At 47.3% G+C, this 11,955-nt stretch overlaps 1 protein-coding gene across 1 annotated transcript in view; it reads left to right on the forward strand.

Moving 5' to 3' along the window:
• Positions 1-386: 386 nt before the first annotated feature.
• Positions 387-11,955, forward strand: part of ranbp10 (RAN binding protein 10) — a 21,270-nt gene continuing 9,701 nt past the window's right edge. Inside the window, exons 1-2 of the mRNA XM_080539890.1 lie at positions 387-644; positions 11,502-11,613. Coding sequence (XP_080396016.1) covers positions 437-644; positions 11,502-11,613 — 320 coding nt within the window. The 5' untranslated portion in view covers positions 387-436. The remainder of the gene's footprint in view (positions 645-11,501; positions 11,614-11,955) is intronic.

The raw sequence follows: 11,955 nt of genomic DNA on the forward strand, positions 1-11,955 counted from the left end.
TATAGCACTTTTCCTGCAAATGTTGTCCAAGAATAAAACACACTTAATTCAACTTTGAGGACCTGCAAACACATATCCCCATGACCGTTCACGGGGGGGGGGCAATTGACAAATCCAGTCATGACCGTGAAAGTGCATTGAAATAAAAACCCTCTCTAAAACTACAATTCCCATCCCCCCTTTCCCACGGACATAAGCGGAAAAAACATCCCAGAGAGGAAGGGGGGTGGGATCTGTAGTTTATTCCTCCCTTCCTCCCTACCGAAATGCCTTCACTTCAACTTCATTTCCCAGACGTCCCCTGTCGGCCCTACCAGATCACACCACTGGCTGTGTTTCTCACAGCTCATCTCTCTCTCGTTGTGTCAACGGAGTGACACGGGACAAACAGTGGAGAAATAAGCCGTGTGAAACAGACATCCATATCAGAGCTAAAATGGCAGAGCTCGGCGCGGGGAGCCTGCTGCTGGGAGGAGAGCCGGTGGCCGGTGGTCACTACAAGGACGGCGAGCTGACGGAGCGGCTGAAGCGGCTGTACCCGGCCGTGGACGAGGAGGAGACCCCGCTGCCCAGGTCCTGGAGCCCCAAGGATAAGTACAGCTACATCGGCCTGTCGCAGAACAACCTGCGGGTGCATTACAAAGGTACAGACGTGGTGACAACAGGTAGTGGTCATAACAACACTGGGCAGAGAGAGAGAGGACAGGAGTGTTGCAGACAGTGTCTGTGTGAGATTAGGTTTATTCAAGAATCTCCAGATCTAGTTTGATCTGCCTCTCCCCTCCCTTCCTCTCCTCCCTCCCTCCCTCCCTTCCTCTCCTCTCCTCCCTCCCCTCTCCTCCCTCCCTCCCTCCCTTCCTCTCCTCCCTCCCTCCCTCCCTTCCTCTCCTCCCTCCCTCCCTCCCTTCCTCTCCTCCCTCCCTTCCTCTCCTCCCTCCCTTCCTCTCCTCCCTCCCTCCCTTCCTCTCCTCTCCTCCCTCCCTCTCCTCTCCTCCCTCCCTTCCTCTCCTCTCCTCCCTCCCTCTCCTCTCTCCTCCCTCCCCTCCTCTCCTCCCCTCCCCTCCCCTCCTCTCCTCGCCTCCCCTCCTCTCCTCGCCTCCTCTCCTCCCTCCCTTCCTCTCCTCCCTCCCTTCCTCTCCTCTCTCCTCCTCTCCTCCCCTCCCCTCCTTCCTCTCCTCCCTCCCTTCCTTCCTCTCCTCCCCTCCTCTCCTCCCCTCCTCTCCTCCCCTCCTCCCCTCTCCTCCCTTCCCCTCCTCCCCTCGCCTCCTCTCCTCCCCTCCCCTCCTCCTCTCTCCCCTCTCCTCTGCTCCCCTCCTCTCCAGCTCCCCTCCTCTCTCCCATACTCCCCCCCTCCCCTCCCTTCCTTTCCCCTCCCTCCCTTCCTCTCCTCTCTCCTCCCTCCCTTCCTCTCCTCTCCCCTTATTTCATTTGTGTTTATTTGCAATTTAACTTGCTTTGCTTTGTTCCCCATGCCAGGGTTAGGGTTAGGGTAACATGTCAGGGTTAGGGTTAGGGTAACATGCCATGGTTAGGGTAATATGCCAGGGTTAGGGTAACATGCCATGGTTAGGGTAACATGCCAGGGTTAGGGTAACATGCCAGGGTTAGGGTAACATGCCAGGGTTAGGGTAATATGCCAGGGTTAGGGTAATATGCCAGGGTTAGGGTAATATGCCAGAGTTAGGGTTAGGGTAACATGCCAGGGTTAGGGTAACATGGCAGGGTTAGGGTTAGGGTAATATGCCAGGGTTAGGGTTAGGGTAATATGCCAGGGTTAGGGTAATATGCCAGGGTTAGGGTTAGGGTAACATGCCAGGGTTAGGGTTAGGGTAACATGGCAGGGTTAGGGTTAGGGTAATATGCCAGGGTTAGGGTAATATGCCAGGGTTAGGGTTAGGGTAATATGCCAGGGTTAGGGTAACATGCCAGGGTTAGGGTAATATGCCAGGGTTAGGGTTAGGGTAATATGCCAGGGTTAGGGTAACATGCCAGGGTTAGGGTAATATGCCATGGTTAGGGTTAGGGTAATATGCCAGGGTTAGGGTAACATGCCAGGGTTAGGGTTAGGGTAACATGCCAGGGTTAGGGTAATATGCCAGGGTTAGGGTAATATGCCAGGGTTAGGGTAACATGCCAGGGTTAGGGTAACATGCCAGGGTTAGGGTAACATGCCAGGGTTAGGGTTAGGGTAACATGCCAGGGTTAGGGTAACATGCCAGGGTTAGGGTAATATGCCAGGGTTAGGGTTAGGGTAACATGCCATGGTTAGGGTAACATGCCAGGGTTAGGGTAACATGCCAGGGTTAGGGTAACATGCCAGGGTTAGGGTTAGGGTAATATGCCAGGGTTAGGGTAATATGCCAGGATTAGGGTTAGTGTAATATGCCATGGTTAGGGTAATATGCCAGGGTTAGGGTTAGTGTAATATGCCAGGGTTAGGGTAATATGCCAGGGTTAGTGTAATATGCCAGGCCAGGGTTAGTGTAATATGCCAGGGTTAGGGTTAGTGTAATATGCCATGGTTAGGGTTAGTGTAATATGCCATGGTTAGGGTAATATGCCAGGGTTAGGGTTAGTGTAATATGCCATGGTTAGGGTAATATGCCAGGGTTAGGGTAATATGCCATGGTTAGGGTAATATGCCAGGGTTAGGGTAATATGCCAGGGTTAGGGTTAGTGTAATATGCCAGGGTTAGGGTAACATGCCAGGGTTAGGGTAATATGCCAGGGTTAGGGTTAGGGTAATATGCCAGGGTTAGGGTTAGGGTAATATGCCAGGGTTAGGGACAGGACACCCGTTTATTTTCACCAACTTTCCCCACCGTGGCCTGTTGTCGGGTGAGGGTTAGGTGTCCTAGTTTGGTTGTTGCTTTAGGCTGTAATGTGTTTAGGGTTGTATGTGTTTCTCATGTTATTTGGTGTTTAGGCTGTTATGTATTTAGGGTTAGGGTGGTATGTGTTTGTCATGTTATTTGACAGTCGAGATGTTAAGCAGCAATCTACGTCTTCAATAGTTGTTTTTAGCTACAACGCTAGCGAGTTAGCTTAGCATAGCTAGCAATAACAACGAATAGCATAGCCTAGCACAGCTAGCCTTATTATTATTTAACACGATCTGTTGTTGTTGTTGTTGTCGTCGCTATTTGACTATCTTAGATCATACTAGCTTACATAAATGAAAACAGGGAGGAGGCCTTGACGCCTGTGTTGGTCATCTAGACTGATGTTCAGAGATCAGACAGGTCTGTGAGATAGGTTGACATAATATGATCATAGCAACAACCTGTTGAATCGACAGACAGACACATGAAGAGTTTGAATGTTTATCGAATTGGACAATCTGGCATGAAAACGCATTTCAGTCGTCCAGACAGCCACAACACCCTCCTGCAATCTGCTGTATATGTGTGACTTTCATCAGGCAACATTTTCGGACTACCTTCAGGTCCTGTCCACAGCAGTGTGCATGCTGGGACTGCGTCATTGTTGTGTGTGTTCACACTGGGTCAGGCACATTCTGGTAGATGACTGTAGAACTAGTACTATATCTCTCTCTATATATATAAACAAAAACAAAAAAGTTTGGACATTTGTGTTTGGTATGTATACATGGATATCTATGGAACCGTAAAATGTCCCACCGGAATAGAGACTACCATGTTCTTCTCTGCACATGCCCCCAGTTGTTGTCAATCTCTCCAACAAAACATACTGTTTATATGCGGTATAGGGTTAGGGGGTATAGGGTTAGGGGGTGGGGGTATAGGGTTAGGGGGTATAGGGTTAGGGGCTGGGGGGGTAAAGGGTTAGGGGGTATAGGGTTAGGGGGTATAGGGTTAGGGGGTATAGGGTTAGGGGCTGGGGGGGTAAAGGGTTAGGGGGTATAGGGTTAGGGGGTATAGGGTTAGGGGGTGGGGGGGTAAAGGGTTAGGGGGTATAGGGTTAGAGTTAGGGGGTATAGGGTTAGGGGGTATAGGGTTAGGGGCTGGGGGGGTAAAGGGTTAGGGGGTATAGGGTTAGGGGGTATAGGGTTAGGGGCTGGGGGGGTAAAGGGTTAGGGGGTGGGGGTATAGGGTTAGGGGTTGGGTTAGAGTTAGGGGGGTTAGGGGATCTAGGTTTAGGCGGTGGGGGTATAGGGTTAGGGGGTAAAGGGTTAGGGGCTGGGGGGGTATAGGGTTAGAGGGTGGGGGGGGTATAGGGTTAGGGGGTAAAGGGTTAGGGGGAGGGGGGCGGTATAGGGTATAGGTATAGGGGGTATATGAAGCATCTTTCTACTAGGGATGCTCCGATCTGGATTTTTGGGGCCGATACCGATCACCGATTTTTTTCCTCAAGATCAACCGGATACCGATACCGATTTTTAAAAAAATACATAACTGTAGGCCTACTGACTGGATAGCCTACATATTTTTTGCTTTTTAGACAAAAGTTTTGATCCATTAGGCACCAAGCAAACGCAGACCCATTTTTATGGCATAGTAAAGGTCTGGCCTATCACCCAGTTAGGGCCTGAAGCCCAAGTCAGTCGATATGGCTGTATAAAAGACATCATAAACGTGGCCTTCATGGTTTACATACTGTTACGTCCTCCTATGTTTTCTGTTCAGTTATCTGTCTTCCCCAGGGGAAAAAAAAAAAAAAAACGTTTTTTGCGATCTGCCATTTTTGCCGATCACCGATCGAGTCATTTGGAGTGAAATCGGTCGATTTAAATCGGTGGCCGATAAATCGGAGCATCCCTACTTTCTACCCTGTCCCCTGCAGCAAACAATGACAAGAAACATACAGTACACATAATATATTCGATTTCAAAATGAACGCCCAACTTGAAAGAAGCAATTAATCAAATGACATTTTGTTTGTCGTACACTTTGTCGTCTACCCACTACCCCCCTGTACAGTTCCTCTACTGTAAAGAAAAACAAGAGAAAAAAAGAAAAAACTAGTCCCTCCTTCTTCTAGCATTGTAACTGCCAATGGCTCCTGGTTTTGCCATAGGTTTGTTTTTCTTATGATGACTGGTGGATAGATTATTCACTTATAGGGTTAGGGTGTGGGGTTATACCCCCTAACCCTATACCCCCTAAACCTATACCCCCCACACACCCTAACCCTATACCCATTTACATTAACATTTTTTACATTTATTTACATTTATAGGGTTAGGGTTAGAGGGAATGGGGTTAGGGTTATGGGGTATAATTGTAATGAGACCCCAGGTTGCGGAGGCAGCCGATCTGAATGGCTTGTTGAATCGCATGTTTTCGGAAATACACAGGCAGCCCACAAAGAACTGTCTGAATATCTTTATTTCACAGTTTCTGTGTTAGTAGGGCCAAATGTACAACAAAAGCACTGAAGAGTTTTTCATAAAATGGGACCTTTAAGGATGGAAGCAACCTGACACTCACTGTATCCCTCTGCCAGTAAAGCCAGAATTGATCCCTCCTTTTCCTCACTCAAAAGTTTTCTTTTCGCATGGTCAATAGTTATTTTTTTTATTCCAATTACTTTTGAGGTACTACTATCACTGTTTTTGCCATCCAGCTGGTCCTAAGAGGATAGTGATGACTATACTATACTTTTCCTTGTTAAATAAGATTTGGTTGAGGTGATCACCTAAACAGTACCTCACTAAGGTGAATGAGGTGTGCCTGTGTTGGAATTCAACAGACACTGGAATGGAATGGCTGCCATACATGCAGAGGTGCTGCTGATTTTAAGAAATACTTGGAGTGGTCTAAATTTTTTCCAGAGCTGTATACAGTAGGCCTATATGACTGTACTAGAGTATACAGTATTTAATATTCATCAAGACATTTCCGTTCTCCAAACATTCCCAAACTAAACAACAGCATTTTCAAGTCCATGTAACAAAGACATTTGCTGGATAAAAACTAGATGAATAATAAAGATAGATAAATGATAAAGATAGATTAATGATAAAGATAGCTTAATTGTTTCAGTTAGAAGTTTGCATTGAGCAACGGTAGGGAGTGAGGAGACACTATTCTGAACAGTCAGTGCAATTCCCAATGCGTTCAAAAGAGGGCGCAGTCCTGCATACTATGTCTGTGGAAAACAAACAATAACATATTTTCTAAAATTGGGACATCATCATCACACAACATTGTAGCAGAGTGGAAGAGGTGAGATAGGGTTAGGGTTAGACCTGAGACATTGTTACAGTGAGGTAGGAGGTGAGACATTGTTACAGTGAGGTAGGAGGTGATACATTGTTACAGTGAGGTAGCAGGTGAGACATTGTTACAGCGAGGTAGAAGGTGATACATTGTTACAGTGAGGTAGGAGGTGAGACATTGTTACAGTGAGGTAGAAGGTGAGACATTGTTACAGTGAGGTAGAAGGTGATACATTGTTACAGTGAGGTAGCAGGTGAGACATTGTTACAGTGAGGTAGAAGGTGATACATTGTTACAGTGAGGTAGAAGGTGATACATTGTTACAGTGAGGTAGGAGGTGAGACATTGTTACAGTGAGGTAGCAGGTGAGACATTGTTACAGAGAGGTAGGAGATGATAATAATAATAATAATAATAACGTATATAATTTATATAGCGCCTTTCAAAAGACCCAAGGACGCTTTACAATTCAAGGGAATGATCAGACAGACAACACAGAAAACAAACAAAGCAAAACTGGAACATTGACTAGGGGCCAAAGGCCTTGGCGAACAGATGTGTTTTGAGGGCTAATAGGGTTAGGGCAGGGGTCGGCAACCCACGGCTCCGGAGCCGCATGCGGCTCTTTTGCCCATCTTCAGTGGCTCACTGTGGCTTTGACCACAAATGGAAATTAACAACGATTATTTATTTTTTACGTTGCCGTGGTGTCTCTCCTTGAACTACAACTTCCTGCTTACGCTGTAATGTTGTACGAGGGCCAATAGGATTCGGATATGTTGGCACATGACTAGTATTTTGACTGGACCCAACATGAGACTGGATGTGACAGGTTTTTTTCAAGAGTAGACCTATATCCACAGGGATTGACGAAGTACTGCGGCAGGCAAAGCAAGAAACTATCCACATTGTCTACAACTTTGTGGCTAGATTTATAGACAGACATCGGCGACGCAAATCGATGAACCGGAGCTTCCCGGTGAGCGCTATTTGCCTACTTTTAAATGCAAAAAGCGGCTTGTCTTTAGCTCAAACCGTTTCCGAATTATGAACTTCTAAAGAAGGTATGATATTTGGGAGCGCCGGCGTTCCTGTGGGTGAAAAGAGGACGAGGGAGGCTAGTTTTCATTTTGGTACTGTAGTCTACAGTCTGTAGATTTGTCTATTTTTTGGCTGACGATCTCTTGGTTTGCTCACTTCCTCCGGATGAAATTACAAACTTATCCATATTTTTTCTCAGGCTAGTATAGCCAGATAAAAGTATCAGCCCACCTGTTAAAAAGCACCAGAATACACGAAATTGCATCTACTCTGTTAAAAAATGTTTGGGGGGAACCCCCCAGACCCCCTTTACGCTATCCTAGTGTTTCACTTTTGTAAAGCACAATACGTTTGCATTCGGTTGTATGCATATGTGCTAAGGCTTATGTATTTGTAGCCTACTATTTTGATAGTAGGCTAATATATAGACACTTACAGCATGTGTTGCCTTCATTATAAGGCTTATATAAGGCTTTACATTTTTTGCGTCTCCAGACAGATTCGTTTTTTAGTTTTTTGGTCCAATATGGCTCTTTCAACATTTAAGGTTGCCGACCCCTGGGTTAGGGGGTATAGGGTTAGGGGGGGGGGGCGTTGCGGATCACTGTGGGGAGTTCCAGTGGGTAGGCACAGCCACGCTGAAGGCTCTGTCCCCAAAGGTCCGTAGGTTGGTGCGGGGGGTGGATAGCAGGCCCATGTCTGCGGAGCGCAGGTTCCGGGAAGGGGTATGCTGGGGGAGGAGGTCAGTTAGGTACTGGGGGGCGCAGGTGTGGAGGGATTTGTAGGTGAGGAGGAGGATTTTGTAAGTGATGCAGGACTTGACCGGGAGTCAGTGGAGGTGAATGAGGGTGGGGGTGATGTGGTGCCAGGGCTTGGTGTGGGTGAGGACCCTGGCAGCTGAGTTCTGCACATACTGGAGCCTGTCCAGGGCTTTGTTGGGAACCCCGAACAGGACTCCATTACAATAGTCCAGATTAGGGCTGCACGATTAATCGATTTTAAATCGAAATCGCGATTTTAAATGACGCGATTAGCTAATCGCAAAGCCTGCGATTTTTTTAATTTTTATTATTATATATATTTTTTCATTTAGCAGACGCTTTTTTAATCCAAAGCGATTTACAATTACGAATCATAATTGCTTTGGACTTGATTAGTTGAATCAGGTGTGCTGGTGGTGGAACAGATCAAATATGTGGAGCGGCTGGGGCGCCCCGAGGAGAGGGTTGAGAAACACCACTACCCGTATGGGATACGTCATACAGCGCGTCAGATTCAACGTCAATGAACGTCAACGTCAATGAACGTAAAAAAAAAAGACACTTGTTGAGAGAAACAAAATGGTGTTGCTGTTTAAAAAAAACATAAATAAATATGTTGTCCCAATTCATATCTTTTAAGTTCTCATCCTTGCATTAGAATTAGAGCAGTAGTTTGATGGTATCATGTGGTAATGCTCTCTGAAAATAGGTGATAGATAGATTCATCCAATCACCTGCCAAGTATTTTTTTAAAGTACCTGCCCTTTTCCAAACAGCTTCCAATTAAGCTTTCCTAGATGGTTGTGTGAAACAAACCACCTGAGTCAGGTTAGTAATGCTCCATCACATGTTTTAATCTGAAGCTTGATTTTAAAGCAACCCAACTTTAAAGCAACCCAATGTAAGTTTAGTTCTTTCACTCGTAGCTCGGGCTGTGGGGGTGCTAGAGGAGGGAGCCTCTAAGTCCCCTGAAGACGTACAAACAAACTGCACGTTGATACGACCTTCCTAGCCGGAGATATGGCCACACTTTACAAAAACTCCCTTTTTTTTTTTTTTTTTTTTTTTGCTATTAAAAAAAATAATAATCGCAAATTAATCGCAATCGCGATATCTGTCCAAATAATCGCAATTCGATTTTTTGCCCAAATCGTGCAGCCCTAGTCCAGATGAGAGGTGACGAAGGCGTGGAGGAGGGTTTCGGCAACGGAGTCAGTGAGGGAAGGTCGTAATCTGGCGATGTTTCTGAGGTGGAAGAAGGCAGATTTGGTGATGGATTATATGTGGGACTGGAAGGAGAGGGTGGAGTCCAGGATGACGTCCATGTTACGGACTTCGGAGGATGGGGAGATGGAGCAGCCGTCGACCTCGAGGATGAAGTCCCCAACCCTTCCGGAGCAGCGCCTTGGGTGCCGCAACCATGAGCTCTGTTTTCTTAGGGTTAAGTTTGAGGAGGTTAGACGTCATCCAGGTTTTTATTTCGAGCAGGCAGTTGATGAGGGACTGGGGGGGGAGCGGAGAGGATGGGGTGGAGCTGAGGTAGATTTGGGTATCGTCGGCGTAGCAGTGGTAGTTAAGGCTGTGACGACGGAGGATCTGGCTGAGGGGGAGCATGTAAATGGTGAAGAGGATGATACATTGATACATCCTCAATGTATCAATGTATACATACAACAATGATACATTGTTACAGTGAGGTAGGAGGTGAGACATTGTTACAGTGAGGTAGAAGGTGAGACATTGTTACAGTGAGGTAGGAGGTGAGACATTGTTACAGTGAGGTAGGAGGTGAGACATTGTTACAGTGAGGTAGAAGGTGATACATTTTTACAGTGAGGTAGAAGGTGATACATTGTTACAGTGAGGTAGGAGGCCTGTGTCATTGTTAATCAAGTGGGCCAGGGGGGTATTCCAACAACGTCACTAAAGGAAAATCCAGGCTTATTCTGATAAGTCGAGAGTTATCAAAAATAAGGCTGAATTCTTTTTTTGTGACGTTGATGGAATACCCCCCTGGTTATTATGGAACGGTTTTACACAACATTAAGAACCTCTGTGAAATAGTGTCCAAAACCGCCCCTTATGATTGGTTCAAATGCCAGCTAGGAAACCACTATTTCATTGTAAGGATATGGCATGTGTGAAAGAGAGAGTCAGCGACTGTGAATGTGTATAAATAGCCAGGATAGGAGAGTGTGTGTGTGTGTGTGTGTGTGTGTGTGTGTGTGTTGGGGGGGTGTTTGGTTACAGGTTGAAGCAGCTATTAATAGCCAAGGTGAACGGAGCGTTTCACTACTGGATCAGCCTGCTCTGCCACTGAGACTTGAACGCGCTGTATCTAACCAACTGTCTCACTGACAACTAACTGACCTCACCACTGTTTTCCCTCTACACTAAATCCCTTGGCTCTGTCATTTCCTCACATGGTTTCTCCTACCACAGCTACGCAGACAACACTCAATTCTTCCTGTCTCCCCCCCCCCCCCCCCTCTGACACACAAGTGACAACACGTGTGTCTGCGTGTCTTGCAAACATTTCTGCTTGGATGTCAGCCCACCATCTCAAGCTCAACCATAACAAGACTGAGCTGCTCTTCCTCTCTGGGAAAGCCTGCCCTCTCCATCACAGTAGAGAACTTGACGGTGATTGACGCTTGACCTCCTCCCAGACAGCCAAGAACCTTGGAGTGACCCTGGACAACTGCCTATCCTGTGCGGCGATAATCACAGCGACAGCACGCTCCTGCAGATTTTTCCTCTACAACGTCAGAAGGATACGTCCATGTCTCACCAGAGAAGCAGCTCAACTCTTGGTCCAGTTACTGGTCATCTCCCACTTTGACTATTGCAACGCACTCTTGGCCAGGCTCCCCGCCTCCGCCATCAGACCACCGCAGCTCATCCAGAATGCTGCCGCCCGTCTGGTGTTCAACCTTCCCAAATTCTCTCATGTCACCCCCCTCCTTCGCACCCTTCACTGGCTCCCGATAGCAGCTCACATCAGATTCAAGACCCTGGTGCTCGCCTACCGGGCGGCAAAGGGAACAGCCCCAGGCTACCTGCCGGCAATGGTCAACCGCCAAACACCTGTCTGTTCACTCCGCTCCTCCACCTCTGTTGGCCGACTGGCCCCACCGCCTCTACGGGGATGCAGCAGTCACGCTACCCTGTCACGGCTTTTCACCGTCCTGACATCCCGCTGATGGAACGAGTTCCCCACCGCTGTCAGGATTGCAGAGTCACTCCCTATCTTCTGCCGTAGACTAAGACCTCTCTCTTCAGCTTACACCTTAACTGTCCCTCCTGAAACCTCTCCATCCCCCTGTTCAGTTTCTCTACTGTATATTAATACAAATAATAATTATAATAATAATAACAAATGCTTTTACCAATACCAAATTGTGAATACCAAAGCATTTGTAATTCGTAAAAAACTAATTTCTGGGAGAAGTGCAGGGGTGCCAATATTTTATATGTTCTAAGTCGCTTCGGATAAAAACAATGCCCCAAAATGTAAATAACTAACTAACTGTTGTCTGTTTGTCGCCCCCTGCAGGTCACGGGAAGAACCACAAGGACGCGGCGTCGGTGCGCGCCACACACCCCATCCCCGCCGCCTGCGGGATCTACTACTTTGAGGTGAAGATCGTCAGCAAAGGCAGAGACGGGTGAGTGTGATTGGCTGGTTTAAACCAGGGGCAGAGACGGTCTTCTCAGAGGTCAGGAGGTCAGGAGGTCACCTCAGAGGTCAGGAGGTGATCTCAGAGGTCAGAGGTCAGGAGGTGATCTCAGAGGTCAGGAAGTCATCTAGAGGTCAGGAGGTGATGTCAGAGGTCAGGAAGTCATCTAGAGGTCAGGAGGTGGTCTCAGAGGTCAGGAGGTGATGTCAGAGGTCAGGAAGTCATCTAGAGGTCAGGAGGTGATCTCAGAGGTCAGGAGGTCATCTCAGAGGTCAGGAGGTGATCTCAGAGGTCAGGAGGTCATCTCAGAGGTCAGGAGGTCATCTAGAG

The sequence above is a fragment of the Nansenia antarctica genome (genome assembly GCF_963989245.1).
Source record: "Nansenia antarctica genome assembly, chromosome: 9".
Lineage (NCBI taxonomy): Eukaryota > Metazoa > Chordata > Actinopteri > Argentiniformes > Microstomatidae > Nansenia > Nansenia antarctica.